Consider the following 20,723-nt stretch of genomic DNA (forward strand, 5'->3'; position numbering starts at 1 on the left):
TCAGCAGGAGAGGTAGAGGTGGGGCACATCAGAGCTTGGCTGAGGCTTTGCTAAGCTAAGCAGAGCACCCTTCCAGACCTTCCAGGCAGAGGATCCAGGCCTACATGCCAAATTTCCAATTTCCACAGTAAATGTTGTTGCCATGAAACTCTAAGGAACCACAAAGCAAAGGGTGGGGCAGTATCTCCAGGTATTTCTTCACTGTCTGTAATGGGACTTACTGGTGTTGGTGTTCAACCTTTTAAAAAAGCTGGGGCCGTCCAGGGACTTAAGTGCAGTCCAGGTGCCTCCCTACTTATCTCAAAATCTCAAGTGTTTCAGTGCCTACCAGTGCAGGCACAGAGAGGTCTGTGAACAGACACACAGGGAACCCTGCACTCCAAAACAGAAATACTAATGACATCAGCTGCCTTTGTAGTCTGGCAAACCTGGAAAGCAGATAGTCTGAACTTCCTCCATGGACCATTCCCCTTCCTGTCATCTGTTTTGGGTGCCAGAGGGGGCTGTTTCAACAACAATCTCTAACCCTTCTGTGCCAGTTTCCCCATCTGCAAAAACATATCTCTTAGCCATAATGAGTTCTGCTCATAGTCCTGAGTCAGAAACAAATGGAAATACTGAGATCTTTGGATAGAACAAGAACAAAATACCTACTTTGCATCTGTCCTCTGTGATTCCAAAGACAAGGTTATTGGAATATGATTACTTTTTTTCTGGAAACATGTCAAATTCCTTTTTTTTTCTTTTTGTCTTAATGGAAAATGTATGCAAGACTGTCACAGCTGCCAAACCTTTGTTCCTGGAAGAAACAGCAGACTGACAGGGGACTAAAGCCCTGTAAATAGCCAGGGAAATTCCCAAGCACATGTAGTTTCAGACTGATAGAAGTAGGCGACTGGCAAGACCTGTCTTAAGTGTTGATTTTAATTCATGCCAGGGACTTGCCTAGCCCTGAGCTCCAGTGAAAAACACTTCACAAGATCATTTTTGGGTGGAGTGTCAGTAATATTCTCAGCTGCTGAATATCAAACATCATTTGTAGAGTTGCCAGTGTTCTGGGTGCTGCACGATTTATTGGATTTAGGAAGGAGTCCTACAAGCAGTATGCCCAGGTGGCCAAGAAAGCCAACAGCATCCTGGCCTGCATCAGGAATAGCATGGCCAGCAGCAGGGAGGTGATAATGCCCCTGTACTCAGCACTGGTGAGGCTGCACCTCAAGTGCTGTGTTCAGTTCTGGGCCCCTCATCACAGGAAGGACACTGAGGGGCTGGAGAGTGTCCAGAGAAGATCTACCAAGCTGGTGAGGGGTCTGGAGAACAAGTCCTGTGAGGAGAGGCTGAGGGAACTAGGGATGTTTAGTTTGGAGAAGAGGAGGCTGAGAGGAGACCTCATTGCCCTCTACAATTACCTTAAAGGCGGTTGTAGTGAGGCAGGTGTTGGTCTCTTCTCCTGTATGGATAACAATAGGACTAAAGGAAATGGCCTGAAGTTGCACCAGGGGAAGTTTAGAATAAATATTAGGAAGAACTGATTTACTGAAACAGTGGTCAGGCACTGGAACAGGCTTCCCAGGGAGGTGGTGGAGTCACCATCCTTGGAAATATGCAAGAAATATGTGGCATTTCAGGACAGGCTCTAATGGGCATGGTGGGTTTTTTGTGGGTTGGGTGTTGTTGGTTTTGTGGGGTGTGTGGTTATGGGGCTTTTTTTGTTGTTGTTTGGGTGGGTTGTGTTATTCTCTTCTCCCTCTCTCCCCTCTCTGGGTGGACTCTTGGACTGGGTGGCTTGTTAGACTGGGTGATCTTAGAGGTCTTTTCCAACTGTGACAACTCTGTGAGCAACTTGGTTACTGAGATATCTCAAAGAGCTTTTGGACATCTAACAAACTGCAAGTTAGCCACAGAATTCTTCAACACACATATCTTACTTCTCTGCTAGGGCCTTTATTCTGTACAAGTTTATTATCACTCTTTTTATTGCCCAAGTCCTTCTACCTTTGATAAAGATGCTCTTGATCATATACACAGATATCCAAGTCTGAAGTCCAAGCAGAAGCCTGGAAATTCTCTGAGGAAGGGAATATTTCAAAACTTGTCCTTTTAAATAGGCAGTTCTGTAAATAATGGCAAGCAGTTCCATTCAATATCCCAATTTCCACCCAACTCCCTGTAATTTCCTAGTCCACAGATGACATGCCACATACCTTAATATTTTCTTCAGGCCAGGAGTTTAGCATTGTTGCAATATGGCCTTTGTCATGGATGGTGATAAACAAGCCCCTAAGAACAGAAGAAAAAAGAAAAATAAGCCTTGTCATAAAGTTAAAAATTCAGAGATCAAATAAAACAGGTGACACTTAAAAATGCAGGGAAATGAGCTACTGAGCACAAAACCAGGCTATTCACTGGCATAAAAATGAGACCTTAGGGGACTGCTAATAACTAGTTTAGTTCTCATTTCAAAACCCCAAGGCTCAAGATCCTGAATAGGAACTTCATTCAACAGCCACCATTGTTGCACACTTCACCCCTGTCAAACATCTTCTCCTTTAGTGCAGAAGAGCTTTCTAGTTAAAATAATTCTGATAAATGCAGGGAAGGCTCCTGGCTTTACCTTAAACCTTGTTACAGATTCTCTCCAGGGGAGCTTATGGCTGGCAGTGAACGCATGATCCTTCTCTCCTGGGACGTAATGCCAGTGCCAATGCCTCCTGGGATGCCAGGAGGATGCAGATGGCCATTGCAGAGCTTGATATTTTGGGTCTCTTCTCCAACTGGATGCAATCAGATGAGTATCTGCCATGGCATTTGCTTTGCCCAAGCCAAACCCTCCCTTCTGACACACTTCTTTACCCTGAATATCTGACCCCAGTTTTTGACACTTGCATTCACCAAATGAAAAACACCAGAAGATATGAGAAGTGAAACAGAAAATTGTGTGGATGAAAGCTCAGTATGAAGTTTTTGCATGGACAATAGAATATCTGATTGCAATAGGACTAATCACTACGGAACCCAAAGGTCTTTGAGGTTTAAACAAAAATCCCTTCTTTTTAATAAAATCAGGAACCTGAAGGCAGCATTCTTGAAACCTGGTTTAGATCTGCTGTTACAAAAATAGCATCCTTCAAGGAGAGTCTTCCAATACCCAGGATAGTGTTCTTCCAATTGACTGATCTCTGCTCACATATTTTGGGATTTTTTTAAGCTACTTTTAGATAGCACTAGCCTCAAAGAAACCACCTCCTCCATATTTGTCTCAGGGGAACTATTCATGCTGCTCCCAGTGCTCTCTAATCAGCACAAATCTAACTCTAGGACTCTCCTTGGCAAATGGAGACACCCATTTTCCTTGCCTTGTTATCTGCTCACAAAAGCTGGAGTTGTACCAGTGATTAGGATCAGCTGGAACAATGGAGAAATGCATTTTTGCTGCTTACATCTTCAGTTCCAGTAAGTTCAGATCAGTTCATGGTTTGGGGTTCTAATATGAAATATTAGCCAGAAAAAGTCTCATTTTTAGAGGATGCTGAAAAGAACTTCCATTGTGAGTCCATATGAGTGATGATTAATCAGACATAATTGGGTTACTCTCTATAGCAAGGACATCTCCCACAAGACTTTTCCAGGAGGGGCAGATATCTTCCCACAGTTAACTGTGGGAATGCAAATGAAAAAGCCCTTTACTTTGAAAAGAAGAAAAATAAAAGTGCTGACTTCAACACTGATCAAGTCACAATCACAAAGAAAGATCAGAAATGCAAAAGAAAAAAAAAAAAGGAAAGTAATGGTTCGTTTATTCAGCATAATTCTTTAAAACTGTGCCCAATAACCAAGGAACTAATCCCCTACACATGGCCTATCTCAAAGGCAGTATTCACAGATGTTAATCTTCATGAAAGAGAGGCACTGTACTGCTGCCATCTATGTTAAGTCATTAACCAGGAAATAAAAGCACACATTAGTAACATCTTTGCAGATACTGCAAGTCATGACATCCTTTTAAAAAGCATTCTGTAGTTTTAATGTAACATTTTCCATGTATAATAAAGACACCTATTACTTCAGTGTCTAGCTGTGTGTCTCAGATGTTCACATCTCTTCAGTGCTGAAGGCAGTCCACCAGCTATTTAACCTTTGAAAGACATCTAGTGATCACAGCAGAAGATGGAATCCAACTGTCTACCCACCACTGGCCCTGCAGCTTGGTGAACTGTTAGTTGTTTCATACAAAGGGGAGAGGGCAGATACCTGCTGCCTCTGAACAAATCCTTTCTCTGACCTCTCAGGAGGGCACTGGGCTGATTTCTCTGTTCCAAATTCAGCAGCAGAGAGAGTTCAGCCTTGGTCTTCAAAATTTCATGACTGCTCTCACTGTGTTACTTGGGAGAAGGGTTCTCATGGCTATCAACACATCATGTTTGGCTTGGCTTAGATAGCCAGGTCAGTGACTGAGAACCAAGCATGGAGAGGCATCCCTCCCAGAATTCCATAGAATCATAGAATGGTTTGGGTTCGAAGGGACCTTAAAGATCATCTGGTTCCAACTCCCCCTGCATGGGCAGGGACACCTCCCACTAGACCAGGCTGCTCAGAGCCGCATCCAACTTGGTCTTGAACCCTTCCAGCGATGGGACATCCACAACTTCCCTGGGAAACCTGTGCCCATGTCTCACCACCCTTGCAGTGAAGAATTTATTCCTAATGTCTAGCCTAAATCTTCCCTCTTCCATTTAAAGCCATTCCCCTAGGTCTTATCACTACATGCCATTGTAAAAGGTCCCTCCTTTTCTGTTCCCTAATACTGTGTTCATTTGATGTTAAGCAAGCCCTCCAACTGAGCATCCTGACTTCTCTGGATCCTTTGCTAAAAATAAAATGGTTACAACACACATCCATTTTCCCTTCAGGCCATGCCATTGACCAGATCCATAGCCCTATCTGCTTATCTTGGCTGTTACATGCATGAAACAATGCAAGTGAGCTGGCCAACACGTTGAAACAAGACACCCCAAATTGGCAGAGGTTTCATCTTTCCTAAAATCCCTTGTGAAAGCAGGCAGAAGGAACAGACAAGCTCCACAAGCTGAACTCAGGAAAAGGTTTGCTGATGACCAAACAGTGAAGAGCAGCAGCTCAAGGGTACATAGCTTATAGGAGAGGTAACAGGAGCAAAAGCTTATTTGTGCCTTTGAGGACAGCAAGGTAGGCTCTGAATACTAATAAGAATAGGCTGGTCTATGTGGATAGGTAGTGAATAAGCAACATTCAAGCAGCAACAAAACAAATCAACTTGGTTTCTCAAAGGAAAATGTGCAGCCTAAGCATTCTGAAGAGAGATTGCAACATATGCTGCCTCTACCATCGTGCCTTCTCCATCTCTCCTGGGATTATATTTGATAAACTGCTTTAGAGAAGCAAAAAGACAATGAGGCAGCACTACTTTAATCCCCTTGGGACTCAGTAAGCAATATTCAATTAAAATGCTAAAAAGATGAGTTATTTTGATCAAGTCATATTACGTGGGCACTGTGTGGAGCAAACACACATCTTTGCTTTCTGGACTGGAAGACTCACTTGTGCCCAGGATCTTGCCATTCTACATGGGGTTAGTGATTGTGTATCTTTATCCCCCCCCAGAGAAGAAGCCATGCTCACAGTTAGCTGGAATTTGAACACATATGCATGGGGATTAAAATACAAGAAACAGAGGTTAGTAAAAATTAACTGCTCCAGCAGTCAAGCCAGAACATACACACTATTTCTGGCTAAACAATAACCTGCAGAGGGGGTAACTCAGAGGGGGAGTGCTCCAACCTGCTTTCATTAGGGTTGCAGAGTTTTTAGTCCATTAACATCACAGGTTTCACTCCAGCTGCCTTTAGTCATGGTAGAAGTCAGACTAGACTTCATTGTGCCAGTGTAAGGTTCCAGGAAACTTTGAGGAGTGTTAAAACTTCTCAGTTTATAACTGAGACAGTAGCTCTATCTGGATTTCAGAGGGTCAAGTCAAGCTGCCCAAACTGGACTGCAGGATCCAGCAGACTGCAGATCATCATTGCAGAATCTGTCAAAGGGGCTAATATCTTCAGCTACACCACAAAACACCTCTTCTCAAGCCTCATTATTTTCTTTTCTGTTTTGTTTGTTGTTTTTTTTTTTTTCTGAGTTCATGGAAGTGCTCCAGGAATTATAAAGCTACACAGCTTACCATCTAAGCCATGGGAAAGATCCTGCTGTGGTGCTCAGTACTGGTTAGATCTTGACCAACCTAATGGCATTTTGAAAGACCCACGATGAAGTCAATCCCAGAATGGCAAGGCTCATTTTAGAAAGTGTTCAGGGACAAGGGAGACAGGACACATTTGATGCCTAGAGAAAGCAATGCCAGATACTAGTGACGGCTTTTTAGAATAACATTAATTTCTTTAAGACATTTGGGAAGGGACAAGTTTTAACATGTCTCAGGTATTAGGAAACAAAAATATTCTTTAATGCATCATTCAGTGAGCAGTTACATCTTCAAGAAGGCAAAGTGGTGTTCCTTTTCGGTTAGCAATGCTGCCTTGTGAGCTATTTTCCCTTAGAAGAAATGCTGCATGACAGAGCCAGAAGTGCTATCTTTAAACCACTTGTGTTTATTCACAGCTAATGCCCAAAGCTTCATTTCCCAAAACTCTAAGGGGAGTGAAAGTATGCAACAATTTCTTTCCTCACAGCTCCAAATCTGTCCTCAGTTCCCTTCTGCTCCAAAGCCTCCCTCCCTCTCCCTGATAGCTTTTCCTTGGTAACAACCAGTGCTTCAGTGGCTCTGTTTGCAACCTTCCTGGTACTGTCTTGCCCCTCTTTCCTAGATTGCTGCTGCCTCTGGCATGCAATCAAACAAGAATCCAGTGCAATCAATGCCTTTGCTTTACCAGACTCCATCTAAAACCACTTTGGCCAGTGCTATGATCCTCTTATAGTCTTAGTCTTGTCCTGTGCTGTAGTTTTGGGTAGCACTCCTATGCCTTCAGTTGCCTGTTTACATCTATAAAATTAGTGGCCTCTTTAAACTTATCATATATGAATAACAGGCAGCCATTACATCCACTGACTTTACCACCCAGGTCAAAAGCCACAGAAGAGCAGAAGAGGTGATGGCACTGTGTCACTGATTTGTATACTAACACCAAGCAAAAAGGACCGTATCCCATGCATGCTTCATGTGACTCTCCCTTGCTAGCTGAGACAGGATAGCTGAGAAGAGCTGTATGGTATTTATATCCCCGTGGAGGAAAAGAGACAGTGTTCACAGGACTGGAAAAGCACAAAAAACCCCACTCAACCAATGCAGTTTCATCCTTCTTTCCTCCCTCACTCCACTAAAAGGACTCCTTTCTGAAGAAAAAAGATAATTGCTCAGTAAGGGAGGAATGTATTTATGCATTATCCAGTATGTACAGATACTGCAAGAGTCAGGCTTGCTCAGGTGTGGTGGATTGACTCTGTCTGGATTCCAGGTGTCCATCAAGCTGCTCCACCATTCCCCCCCTCAGCTGGTCAGCACAGAGGAAGTATAAGGAAAGGCTCCTGGGTTGAGATAAGGACAGGGAGATTGCTCAGTAGTTACTGTCGTGGGTAAAACAGACTCAGCCTGGTAAATTAGTTTAATCTATTACCAATCAAATCAGAGAAGGGTAATAGGAACTAAACCCAAATCTAAAGCACCTTCTCCCCACCTTCACACCTTCCTTCCTCCCAGGCTCAACTTCATTCCTGACTTCTCTACCTCCTTCCCCTCAGCAGTGCAGGGGGATGGGGAATGGGGGTTGTGGTCAGTTCTTCACATGTTGTTTCTGCTGCTCCTTCCTCCTCAGAGGACTCGTCACACTCTTCTCCTGCTCCAGTGTGGGGTCCCTCCCACAGGAGACAAGTCTTCCACAAACTCCTCCTCCTACAATTCTTTACAAACTTCTCCAGCATAGATCCCTTCCACAGGGTGCAGTCCTTCAGGAGCAGACTGCTCCAGTGTGGGTCGCCCACAGGGCCACAAGTCCTGCCAGCAAACCTGCTCCAGCGTGGACTCTTCTGCTTTTTTCTTTTCTGTTCTCCAGAAACATAGACACTGCTGTCCTCCAACACAAGGAAGGAACCTTGGAAGGAGTCTGGTTTCTTCTGGCTGTGCTGCTGTATCAGAGTGCAATGGATTACAAGACTAAACCACGAATATGGCAACAAAACTCAGGCTTTTGGTTTCATTTTCTTTCCACTTATTAAGTCTGGGTGCTGTAAGGGCAATTTGATCCACAAGCAAGGAGAGGATAAAACTACTGGGAAGGATAAAACACTGACAGGATAAAACACTGAGAAAATGAATATATTCATCTGTATCAAACAGGCAGGCAACATGATTCAGTGTTTTCATCTGGATAGGAAAGGCTCATTTTCAGAACAAAAATTCCCAGGACAAAGGTTAAGCACAACCTGGAAGCAATGAAATCCTGCCCACTTAAAAGTCCTTGAGCGTTTTGACTTAGGAAGGCTTGGACTTCCCTCAGAATGGGTAGGAAGTCCATGGGAAGCCATTGCTTAAAAAGTCAACAAACAAAAGTGCTTTAAAAAAGCAACAGACAAAAGAGATGAGTCAGATCTTTGCCAACATACAATCACAGACTCACAGAACCATTTTGGTAGGAAAAGACCTTTAAGATGATCAAGCCTAACTGTTAATCCAGCACTGCCAGGACCATGCAAGCCTACCAGGTCACTGCTGAACAATGATGAAAAATCGTGAGGCAGTGGTCAGGAACCTACACAGAGATAGGAGGTTGCACAGGAAAGGGCTCTGACAGGCAATGGCACAAGCTGGCCTTCTGCAGTGATCACAGCCATTGCCTTACATAAAGGCATGATGCTCTTGGAAAGCTTTGGGCAAGACTGTCTCAGAATAACATTAAGGAAAGGCTCCTGGGTTGAGATAAGGACAGGGAGATTGCTCAGTAGTTACTGTCGTGGGTAAAACAGACTCAGCCTGGTAAATTAGTTTAATCTATTACCAATCAAATCAGAGAAGGGTAATAGGAACTAAACCCAAATCTAAAGCACCTTCTCCCCACCTTCACACCTTCCTTCCTCCCAGGCTCAACTTCATTCCTGACTTCTCTACCTCCTTCCCCTCAGCAGTGCAGGGGGATGGGGAATGGGGGTTGTGGTCAGTTCTTCACATGTTGTTTCTGCTGCTCCTTCCTCCTCAGAGGACTCGTCACACTCTTCTCCTGCTCCAGTGTGGGGTCCCTCCCACAGGAGACAAGTCTTCCACAAACTCCTCCTCCTACAATTCTTTACAAACTTCTCCAGCATAGATCCCTTCCACAGGGTGCAGTCCTTCAGGAGCAGACTGCTCCAGTGTGGGTCGCCCACAGGGCCACAAGTCCTGCCAGCAAACCTGCTCCAGCGTGGACTCTTCTGCTTTTTTCTTTTCTGTTCTCCAGAAACATAGACACTGCTGTCCTCCAACACAAGGAAGGAACCTTGGAAGGAGTCTGGTTTCTTCTGGCTGTGCTGCTGTATCAGAGTGCAATGGATTACAAGACTAAACCACGAATATGGCAACAAAACTCAGGCTTTTGGTTTCATTTTCTTTCCACTTATTAAGTCTGGGTGCTGTAAGGGCAATTTGATCCACAAGCAAGGAGAGGATAAAACTACTGGGAAGGATAAAACACTGACAGGATAAAACACTGAGAAAATGAATATATTCATCTGTATCAAACAGGCAGGCAACATGATTCAGTGTTTTCATCTGGATAGGAAAGGCTCATTTTCAGAACAAAAATTCCCAGGACAAAGGTTAAGCACAACCTGGAAGCAATGAAATCCTGCCCACTTAAAAGTCCTTGAGCGTTTTGACTTAGGAAGGCTTGGACTTCCCTCAGAATGGGTAGGAAGTCCATGGGAAGCCATTGCTTAAAAAGTCAACAAACAAAAGTGCTTTAAAAAAGCAACAGACAAAAGAGATGAGTCAGATCTTTGCCAACATACAATCACAGACTCACAGAACCATTTTGGTAGGAAAAGACCTTTAAGATGATCAAGCCTAACTGTTAATCCAGCACTGCCAGGACCATGCAAGCCTACCAGGTCACTGCTGAACAATGATGAAAAATCGTGAGGCAGTGGTCAGGAACCTACACAGAGATAGGAGGTTGCACAGGAAAGGGCTCTGACAGGCAATGGCACAAGCTGGCCTTCTGCAGTGATCACAGCCATTGCCTTACATAAAGGCATGATGCTCTTGGAAAGCTTTGGGCAAGACTGTCTCAGAATAACATTGAGGTTCACCTGGCAAAATTATCTTTACACTCAGTTAAGAGAAAGACAAGTTGTCTTGTCACCGTAGAAGGATGCCAACTGCTGCTGCATGCTGCTCTGTGCCCTTTTGAGTTAGGTTGAATTGTCCCAAGCCCAGATAACTGGTAGGTATTTTGGCTGCCCACAGCTGCAAAGGGGACACACGTGAGGGAGGGATCAACTGGTGGCCTTGGCTTTCATTGCATGCTAACCACAGATAATTGTCACTGCTTTGCCAGAAAAAATGGCTGGAGGGCCCAGTCTGGACTGAAGGCCAGGCTGTGCTAGAGATGCTATAAAATGTGGTTGCACTCAAGCCCTATGTTTCCTTCTATTTATTTACACTCTCAAGACTCATATACAAAATTGACAGGTTGAGCAATATGAGCCCTGTGAGACATTTCAACCAGCTGTACCCCTACTGTTGGTTGTTTTTTTCTTGGTTCAGATCTCTGCCAGAGAAGGACAAGAGTTTTCAGAACAACAAGATAAACTTTGAAATTGCTTGGCTCTTTTAGGGAGCTTGAGATTAGAAATGCCTGTGGGCTACAGGCTTTGGAAAGAAAAGAATGTGCTAGCATGCACTGATTTGTCTGCACACACTACAATTAATCATCAAATTGGACAAAATCTCTGTGGTGATCCATCAGCTATTTTACAGATTCGTTTATAATGAAAGCCAAGAACTTTTCGTTGTTTTTAGATAATTTCCTTTGTAAATTGTAGGATGCTGAACACACCCTGAGGTACTGATGAAAGAATAATGGAAACCAAGTACAACCAACTGTTAATGAGATCTATAAGGCAATATCCTATACCTTAAGTAGACTAGGAGATTCAATTTCAAATAATCTGCAAGATGAATGATTACATTAATATTACAAATGTCCTTAAAGTTGTCATTTATTTTAGACAAGAAAACCAAAATTCAGTGTGAGTGCCAGAATATGCAGGCTCCAAGGTACAATTATGAAAGATTCACTAAATCACACCAACCCCCCAAAACCACAAGGGGAAATCTACACTATCCTACAGCTAAGCTGCAGGAAACTGCCAAAGATCAGGAACAGAAAGACTTAATGCACAGAGGCTCCAGGGGAAGCTGCACCCCCCCAGTTCTTTGGCACAGTCCAATCCCTGCCACAGCAGGAAGATTCAGATCAGAGCCCAAAGCAAATTGTTCAGATCCATCTCCTAATCTGCCAAATGATTAACACCCAGCACTATTTTTAGCAGTTTATTTTCCAGGAAAAAGGTAGTTTATACCATCACTCTGTGTCCTCTCTTAACTGCTACCTCAAATTTATGAGAAAGGCAAAGGTCTCAAAGATGTGTGGTCCTACACCCTTTAATGGAAATTACTGTTCAGATAAAGGGAAAAGGATTAATGTCCCCACCAGTCTGTAGACAGAAATATAGACCTTCCTTTGACTATTATCCTGACAGCTGGTCAAAAAGATAGCTTGCAGTTAGACACAACATGTGCTGCTTCACACTTAAATCCTCACTGAGCCCAAGCAAAACCTCAGAGCCTTCCTGGGCTGCAGGACTAAGCAAAAGGCAGAGAAAAGGAGGAAAAAGCTGGCTGTAGAGGAAAATGGTTATGGGGTAGGATCAAAAGGGCACAGATAGGAAACCAGAGGGACAGCAAGCAGAGCACCCAAAACTGTGCCCACTGCTCCCTAAAGAAGAGGAGAGGTAAGGAAAGAAGAAAGGGCTGGCAGGGGTGGCTGTGGTGGAACATGGGTGAATATGGAGAAGGGATGAAAGTGATGGAGAAGGGAACAGAAGGTATTGCAAAAAGGATGTGTTAGGGGACAGTGGACAGAAATCAGGAAGAATTCTGGATTTACTGGTCCTGCTAGTCAGGAAATGGCCTGAAGTAGCTTTTTCTTCCTCTGCATGGGGAAGTCAATGTAGAAAGACCAGCTCAGTAACTACTGTAATTGATCATTATGCAGCAATGTAAAAATGCAGAGGGTTGGCACCAGGTCCCCAAAGAATCTCTGCTATCCACAGTCTAGCATTAATGGAGGAGGCAATCAGACCCTCATTGCACTTGGCTTGTCAGCAGCTGCTTGTCCCTGCTGGATTCTCAGGACTGGTTTCTTTGGTTTAGCTGAAGAACTATCATGTCACAGTATAATTCAGTGGTTAAATCCTGCTTGTATTAGAAAATTTCAGGAACCAATTTTTTCCAGTGTCCTTTTCAGCAGTGATGTTTCAGAAGCGATGTTTAAGAGGAACTCTGGAAGGTCTATGTAAGGATGAAGCCCCTGGAGGCAGGGGCTGGGTAAAAGCCAAGCAGGTCTGCAGCACAGGTCTGACTCTTTCTTACCCTTGGCAGCCAGAGCTCCCTCCTTGCTGATGTGCAGGAGGAAGAAGTCAGGCTGCTCATAACTACTCTGCCACCCACATGTAAATTTTACAGATGCACATGGGCAAAGATCAGGCTTTGAGGTGAGACATAAGACCCCACCACCCAGAGATCCCACCAACTGGCAAGTGTAGGCATTTCCCAAATTCATAGAATCATCATAGGATCATAGAATGGGCTTGGTTGGAAGTGATTTTAAAGATCATCTAGTTCCAACCTCCCTGCATGGGCAGGGACACCTCCCACTAGGTCAGGTTGCTCAGAGCTCCATCTAACTTGGGGCTGCAGTATCCTTTGCTGTATTTAAGCTCATCATGCTTAAGGGTCTTGAAACCCTCCATCAAAAAAAAGAGGGAAATCTATAGGAAAATCCAGCTCAGCCCTGATTTTTCTCTGCTATTTTGGATGCTTACTCCTAAACCTGCCTGTATATTGGATCCTGGCAGTATCTCAGCTACTGGAAGATTGCAGGGTTGCAAAAAGTTAAGTTTTTCATCGACCAACACCATTATAAATGGATGCCCTGTTATTAGAGGATAAGGGTGCTAGGTAGTTAGCTCTGACACAGTTGTTATTCAGCAACATGAGACAGCATCTCACAGATGCCTTGCAGTGGCACATATAAATTAATGTAAGTTATATAATAAAATGATATTGTTTATTAATATAAATACTCCATAAACAAAATAGTTGAAGAAGAGAATTAGTGCTCAAGAAAATGTCCCCAGATCATGTTGCACAGTCCATGTGAGGCTGTCCTACATCGCAATGGATATTGCTATTCAAGGTTTTCAGGACAGTCAGTGTAATTTCCCCTCCAATTTACATCCTGGTATTCATAGTTCTAACAAATTATCTCCCCTCCTCCCTGTCTTCGGCAGTTCTTTTTGTTTAAGGTGGGGTTATTCCTTGTGGCAGCAGCATAGATTGATGGCAGATTAAATGTGAACACATCCTCTTGAATTTCCTTCACCAGGTCAACTTCTTTCTTTCGGCCAGCTCCACCTCTTCCTTTGAGCTTCTTCTGGTAAATCAGGGAATTTCAACAGACTGAAATCCAAATCACCTCTGAGAGAGGGGGAAAGCCTGAATTTCATTAATTAATGTGAGACTTTGATATTAACTTCAGTGTGAGATTTTACCTCATGCTATGGAAGTTCCTCTTGAGTGTTAGAGGCACTGCACATACATTTTTTTCAGGAAAAGTAAGGGGGAGAGGATAAAAGACTGGAGATGTGGAAGGAACCCTGACTGTTTTTCAAAGGGAAATAGGGATCAAAGTCCTTTTTCATTCCCACCTCAATTTAATAACCCTGGTACAGCCTCACAGTCCCAACAGTGTCCATACCATTCTCGGAGTCTTCACGGTACCTCAGGACACAGCTACCACCAGCTCTTCTCTCCATATGCCCAGAAGTCTATGGGATTTACACCTTTCTTCTAATTTCCATTTGGTTTGGGTTTAAACTGTCTAAAAATGGCAGGTAACTTTCACTCCTACTGCTCAGACTGCACAACACCATTTAAATAAAAAGCCTCAGCAGAGCCAGACCTGTTGACAAGACAACTCTGTAGACTGACCAATGTTTCACTTGCTCATTTTTCATCAGAGACACAGATCATTATCCTGTCAGACTTAATTTTCGCACCATCTGCATCCTGTTAGCTTCCATTCTCCACATTCAGCTTCACCCCAACCTGTTTCTCATTGTTCTGCAACCAGTTCTTGAGGATATTTATGTCTCTAGAAAAGGCGAGTGAACTTAAGCAAGTTTTTTTGCCAGTGAAGATGCACCAACGTGTTCCAGTCCTGCTCTCAGGAGATGCCAAAAGATGAGTAGGACTCATCTTTTCATCAACAAAGTAGAGGACTTTGTAACTTTGCTGCGACGTTTGTCTTCACAGGTTCTGGAATGGTTTTGAGGAGACCCACATGTATGCACATTGTCAAGGCCAAAGCCCAAATACTGTCTCAGCATGAGAAGGTTTGCATCGTGCATAGATGTAACTCCTTGTGCACAAGGGTGGCCCAAGACTTGGGGAGGTTTCTTGAGGGACTGTACAGCTTCAGAGTCTACAGCACCACATACAGCTTTGCAGTCTGTTGCCTGCAATCCATCCCTGGTTATTCACTCCTCCCTTCCACCACCCTTGTGCCTGCACAGATATCCATGCAGCTGGGCAAAGACCTGGTTCAGAAATCAGTCTGGGTAGATCCAAGTCTATTTTGGGCCAAACAAGCACTAAGCCAGGTCACCAGTTCACCACCAGCTGCAACAGGAGCTGTGCTGGTATGGTGAAAGGGATGTGTAGAAGCAAGAGCGAGCTGCTGAAGGCAAGGGGAGAGCAGGTTTCCTTATCTTCAGCACCACAGATAACATAATTGTAGGTTCAAGGAAAGGACAGGTTACCCTTCGTACATGGGCCTTAGAAGTTTCTGCTTTTCAAAGCGTGGGGATCCTTTATGCTCATTAGAAATTATGTAGCCGGGCACATAGCAGAGAGAAATGCAAAGCGTAATTGTGGAGTGGCACATATCTGGTGGGGTAATTGTGTCAAAGAAAAGCTTCACAGGGAGAAGACGACAAAATGAATTACAGTGCCCAGATCACTCAGAGAATGCAAAAAGGTGAGGGCGATGCTGGGATGTGTTAGCAAAAGCTGAGAAACAACTGCTCCAGTTCCCTTGGCACTGCCAGTCCTCCGTGGTGAAGCAGTGTTCACTCTTTTGTGGTGCACTTCAGGGGGAAAAGAGCTAAACAGGAGACTCCAGAGTGGGACAACCTGGAGAGACCAGCAAGAACTACTGGCAAGAAAACCATCAGGCTGAACGTGATTGCAGTTTTTTACCCTGAGAAGGCTCCCAGAGAGAGGATGACATTGGCAAAGAACATTTACAGAGTCAAAGAATTGCCAGAGTTGGAAGGGACCTTTAGACATCATCTAGTCCAACTCCCCTGCTAAAGCAGGATCACCCAGAGCACATCACACAGGACTGCATTCAGGTGGGTTCTGAATATCTCCAGAGAAGGGGACTTCACAACCTCCCTGGGCAGCCTGTCCCAGGGCTCTGTCACCCTCATTGTAAAGAAGTTTTTCCTCATATTTAAAGGAACTTCCCATGTTCCAGCTTGTGCCCTTTGCCCCTCGTCCTGTCACTGGGAACTACTGAAAAGAGTCTGGCTCCATCCTCCCTGCACCCACCCTTTAGATACTTGTAGCCATTAATAAGGTCTCCCCTAAGCCTTCTCTTCTCCAGGCTAAAGAGCCCCAGCTCTCTCAGTCTTTCCTCATAAAGGAGATGCTCCAGTCCCCCAGTCATCTTTGTTGCCCTCCAATGGACTCTCTCCAGTAGTTCCCTGTCTCTCTTGATCTGGGGAGCCCAGAACTGGATGCAGTATTCCAGATGTGGCCTCACCAGGGCAGAGGAGAAGGGGAGAATGACATCGCTTGACCTACTGGCCACACTCTTCTTTTAGGTTATATGCTTAGGTATATATATTTAGGTGATATACTAAGGGAAAACCACTTTCGATTTATATGAGAGTTAAGTACTGGGATGGGATACTAGGGTAGCTTTATTGCAGATTTTAAATAGTTAATGATCAGGACAACAGTTAATGATCTGTGACAACAGAGCAAAACCGAATGGCCTGGACATTGTCTCAGCTCTAGGTGGTATGTTCTCCCTAAAACATCAATGAAATATTTTGACGTGAGCATAATTTTGTTTTAAAAACCTTTAGATCCAAATGCAGCTAGGTTAGAAGTATCACTGTTGTAGACTATCAATGCAGCTTAGGACAACAAACATGGGAAGAGCTAGAAATAGAAACTTAGATATTAATTACTGAGCTCCCCAAATCTGCAGGTCCAAATGATTCTAGCACAAAGTGTTAGCACCTTACCCTGAATTAAGTGTCTTATAAGCTGGTTCCTGATGTATATGGAATAATTTTGGCTGGAAAAGACCCTTAAGATCACCGAGTCCAACTATAAATCTAACACAGCCAAGTCTACCACTAAACCATGTCCCTAAGCACCACATCTGCACAACTTTTAAATCCTCCTGAGATGGTGACTCTGGGCAGCCTGTTCCAGTGCTTGACAACCCTTGCATGCATAATATGCTCCAGAAGAGGAAATACATACACCAAGACAATACGAGTCAGATCTACAAAAAAGCACATATGAATACTTCTCATTTTAATCTCATAGCTTTAAATGATATAATAGCTTTTTCTTTAGGGAACAAAACCACTCTTTTGTTAAAACAACCTTGATTAAAACCAAACCTGAAGGTAGGCTGAAATTCACTCTACATCTGCAGAGAAACAAACTCCCTGTCATGGGAAATTCAGTGTTCTAAGGACAAGACAGTTTGCTCTTTCCTGTAGAAGCCACAGGCTGGAATCCAGAACAGCCCCAAGCCCAAGTTCAATAGCAGAACTGTCAGACAACAACAGATGTTCTTACCACATTGGTAAAATACTGTGTGTTTAAAACATTGGAAATAATTGAGTTACAGGAAGGGGATTTCTCCAACAGCAACAACTGCAGACAGTCCAGTATAAGGAATGCCACCCCTCTTTTCCTGAGGATAACAATGGGGATGGAAAATAAAAAAAGCAATGCTCCCAAATACTGCTTGAACTTCTTGCAAGGTAAAGGCAGACTGAAGGCAAAGATACAGTGGCATCTTGATTAGCTAAGAACCTGCAGTGTGCTCTTCCCTGCCTGACAGCACTCACAGCTCAACACCTTGGGACAGAGTCTGGGTCCTCTTATCTCTGCTACCTTTTACTCCTGCCCAGAAGAAATGTCCTATGCCTGTACAAAAGACAATTCCTTTTCTGGTTTCCTCCTGCACACTGAGGAGGAGGAGAGGATATGACCAAGGCTTGACTAGATGAATGACTCCACCACAGCCCAGCAGATCCAGAAGTTGGGTATCAGGGAACAGAACACAATTACCTGGGACAGACACAAATCAAAAAGCAATGCTGAGGAGCACTTCATGTGAAGGGATACAGGAGCTTTACTAGGAATTTTGATGACAAAGAGGATGCAAACATGTTTGCCAATATGTTATTCATCATCTGTCTACACAGCCCTTACACCTTTATAGTCTGCCTCAGGGTCCTCATTTTGACCTTAAGTCAGTTACTAGAACTTGCCTCAGCTTCCTCATCTATCACACTACTCTCGGATGAAACTGCAGGTTCATCTCATGGTCATGAAATGCTTTTAAACCAGTATTATTCCATTCTATAGCAAAAGCTAAAGTTTTTACCTGCCTATTGGTACATTTCAAGGATACAAAAATTCAAAAGCTTGCAAAGAAAACTGAACCTCACCTTTGAATTTTCAGGCTAGGAAAAACATTTATTTCAGAATGCTAATGAGGGCTATATCTAAACATTAATCATTAAAAAGAATTAGGTGGAACAGGGCCTTCCAACACGGTACATAGTGTTTAATGTTCCATGAATTTACACAGTAACTGTTCTGAGCAACAAGGAAGGCACTGATGCAGAGCATCATCTCCTATGAAAATGATTCCTGCAGGGTGGTTTGTGGAAGTGCATACAAAAGTTCAGAATCAGCACAACATACCCCAAATCCAGCAATTACTCAAATGGCAGCTCTGCAGAAGGCACTCGGTGCTCCTGAGACAGCAGATGGGGAGGGGTGCAACCATAAGTTCAAAGAGCTGTTTGGAGCTAAGTTGCACAGACTGTACAGTACTGTTTGAGAACAAAACCACTCTGTTCAGTGTTTATAGGAAGAAGGCAGAGCTGTTCTCCACTCCCCAGCTCATCATCAAATGTACACACACAGAGCTGATTGCTGGTCCAGCTTCTGATGAGGGATCAAGTTTTAGATGTTTTGGGCCACCCACATAAAGATGGACTGTCAATAAAAAAGAAGCATTCACATGAAATTGAAAAATGAGGCAAGAACAGTCTCTTAACTCACCGTGGTCTCCTGAAAGCCAAACCATACTGCTGACAAGCCAGGCCAACTGTTGGGGTGTAAATGATGGGCATGAATCTCTCAATGTCAGAGGTCAGCACTCGGTAAAAAAGCTTTTCATTCCTGTCTTGTAATGTCATAAGAACAATATACCTTAAAAGTAAAATCAAATAGATAGATGTTAGTACTGATGGCTGTTGGCAGCTTCATAAAAAGCAGTGGTGAGGTCACTCAGTAAAAGTTCTCCCAAGACCTGACACTCCTTAGAGTGAGCAGATTACATTGTGAGCATAGTTGGAGCAAAATTTCCCAGCGTGACCAGCTCCACCATCCTCACTGAGAGCTCACAAAGACTTGGAAGAGCTGGAAGTCACACATACTCAGAATTTCAGAATTTGCGTTAGAAAAAATGCAATGGAAAAGGTCAAAAGTAGACTTTGAGGCTACATGGGACATTATTTTTATTATCAAAATTTATTATACAGTCTAGAAGATGAAATATGCATATATGCAAATCTTAATATGCACATTTCAAAGTACTGTCTTTCCTAAAGCATTTCCTCAAAACCTCTCTCTCCATTATCCCACATCCTCAATTACTTAACCAGTAAACATAGAAGTATAGTTAAATACCATGTTAAAAAAACCCCAGCAAAACAACAAATCAAAACCGAAACAAAAAACCCCTTTAATTTAGAAAATAAACATGTTAGATCAACTTTGTATTCTTAGTGTTGTCCAGACTTACAAGTGCATCACCAGGTTTGTATGACCCCTTAGTGATCTAGAATACTTTACATCTCCCCACAGATTTTTCTTTCTTGAAAATACTTAAGTGGCAAAGATTGAATTTGCCAAATTGACAAGGCAGAAAAATTAAAAACTCAAAAAGCAAAGAGGGACAGCAAATGATTTTCTGTCTGAGAAACTTGCATGGACATAATAACAAACTCCCTCTTATGTTTGGTACCTAATCTTGCAGTGTGGCTTCAAAAAAGAATAACACACTGCCAGAAAAGTTTGATTTGCAAGAGTGACACAGGGATTTGTGACACAGGAAACCAAATGCAATGGAATTGGTCTACATGGGAAGAGTCCTGCTGCCTCAGTCCCCAGACCAGTAACAACTGAGACAGATGGAAAAGCAAACCATTCATGGCAGGAGGGAAACACCCTCTTCCATCAATAACCCTGATGAACAACACTGAACACAATGGAAACTCAGGAACAGAAAGATCAGTCATTACACAACATTGTTTCTGTTTTGGTTTGTTTTTTTCATGTTTTTCCTACCAGATGACAGGTTCTTTCTGTTCTTCCATCCAGTATTCTAGGGAGTGTATTGATGAGCATACATAAGAGATTGCCTTTTTGTTGTGCACTTGCACACCAAGTGTGGTGAATTTCCAGGCAAATACCAGAGTTCTCCAGTAATGTGGTGGTAGAAAAGAGCAGCACCTGTGCTATTCTGGGACTGAGATGGCATGTAACTGAGGTGAAGGCAGACAGGCCAGAATAAACACTCCTAGTGCAAGAGACTATGGACAGCTGGAAAAAAGTGACTGAGGGAAACTTTTGAGCTCTCATCCTCAAATCTTCCTGGGGGCTTCAAAGAACTGAAAATTAAAGAGGGAGGGAGGAGGAAATAAGATGGTTTTGACATACTTGTCTAGATCGTTAGATTTGTTCTCAAAGTTTTTCATGACACGGAGGACTTGAACATCTTGGGTCAAGAAGCAAGGAGGAAGGAGGCCGTGAATTCCCAGCTGCAGCCTCTCTTGGAGTGTAAAAGCCATTCCCTGGGAAGAAAAGAGCAAGGCATGTTCAAATGGCATGACATGCACTACCAGATAGGACATGCAAGAAGAAATCAAGCAATGCAGCTCCCAAGGCCCTGGAGGCAGTCCTTGACTGCAGGGACAGAATGGCTGGGACCACTCAGAATCTACAGCTTTTGGATTAGCAGTCCCAGCAGCAGTAGGGCTTTGATGATTCACTCTTCTACAGTTTGAGTTCAGCTGGTCTCCAGTCACAACTT

General features: G+C 43.5%; 1 protein-coding gene across 1 annotated transcript in view; it reads right to left on the bottom strand.

Moving 5' to 3' along the window:
• Positions 1 to 20,487, bottom strand: part of ME3 (malic enzyme 3, NADP(+)-dependent, mitochondrial) — a 63,526-nt gene extending 43,039 nt beyond the window's left edge. The window contains exons 1-3 of the mRNA XM_010004410.1: positions 20,351 to 20,487; positions 18,689 to 18,838; positions 2,205 to 2,280 (exon numbers count right to left, since the gene is read on the bottom strand). Of these exons, the coding sequence (XP_010002712.1) occupies positions 2,205 to 2,280; positions 18,689 to 18,838; positions 20,351 to 20,481 (357 nt within the window). The 5' untranslated portion in view covers positions 20,482 to 20,487. The remainder of the gene's footprint in view (positions 1 to 2,204; positions 2,281 to 18,688; positions 18,839 to 20,350) is intronic.
• Positions 20,488 to 20,723: the final 236 nt, after the last annotated feature.

Source organism: Chaetura pelagica, unplaced genomic scaffold, assembly GCF_000747805.2.
Source record: "Chaetura pelagica isolate M959 unplaced genomic scaffold, ChaPel_1.0 scaffold59, whole genome shotgun sequence".
NCBI lineage: Eukaryota > Metazoa > Chordata > Aves > Apodiformes > Apodidae > Chaetura > Chaetura pelagica.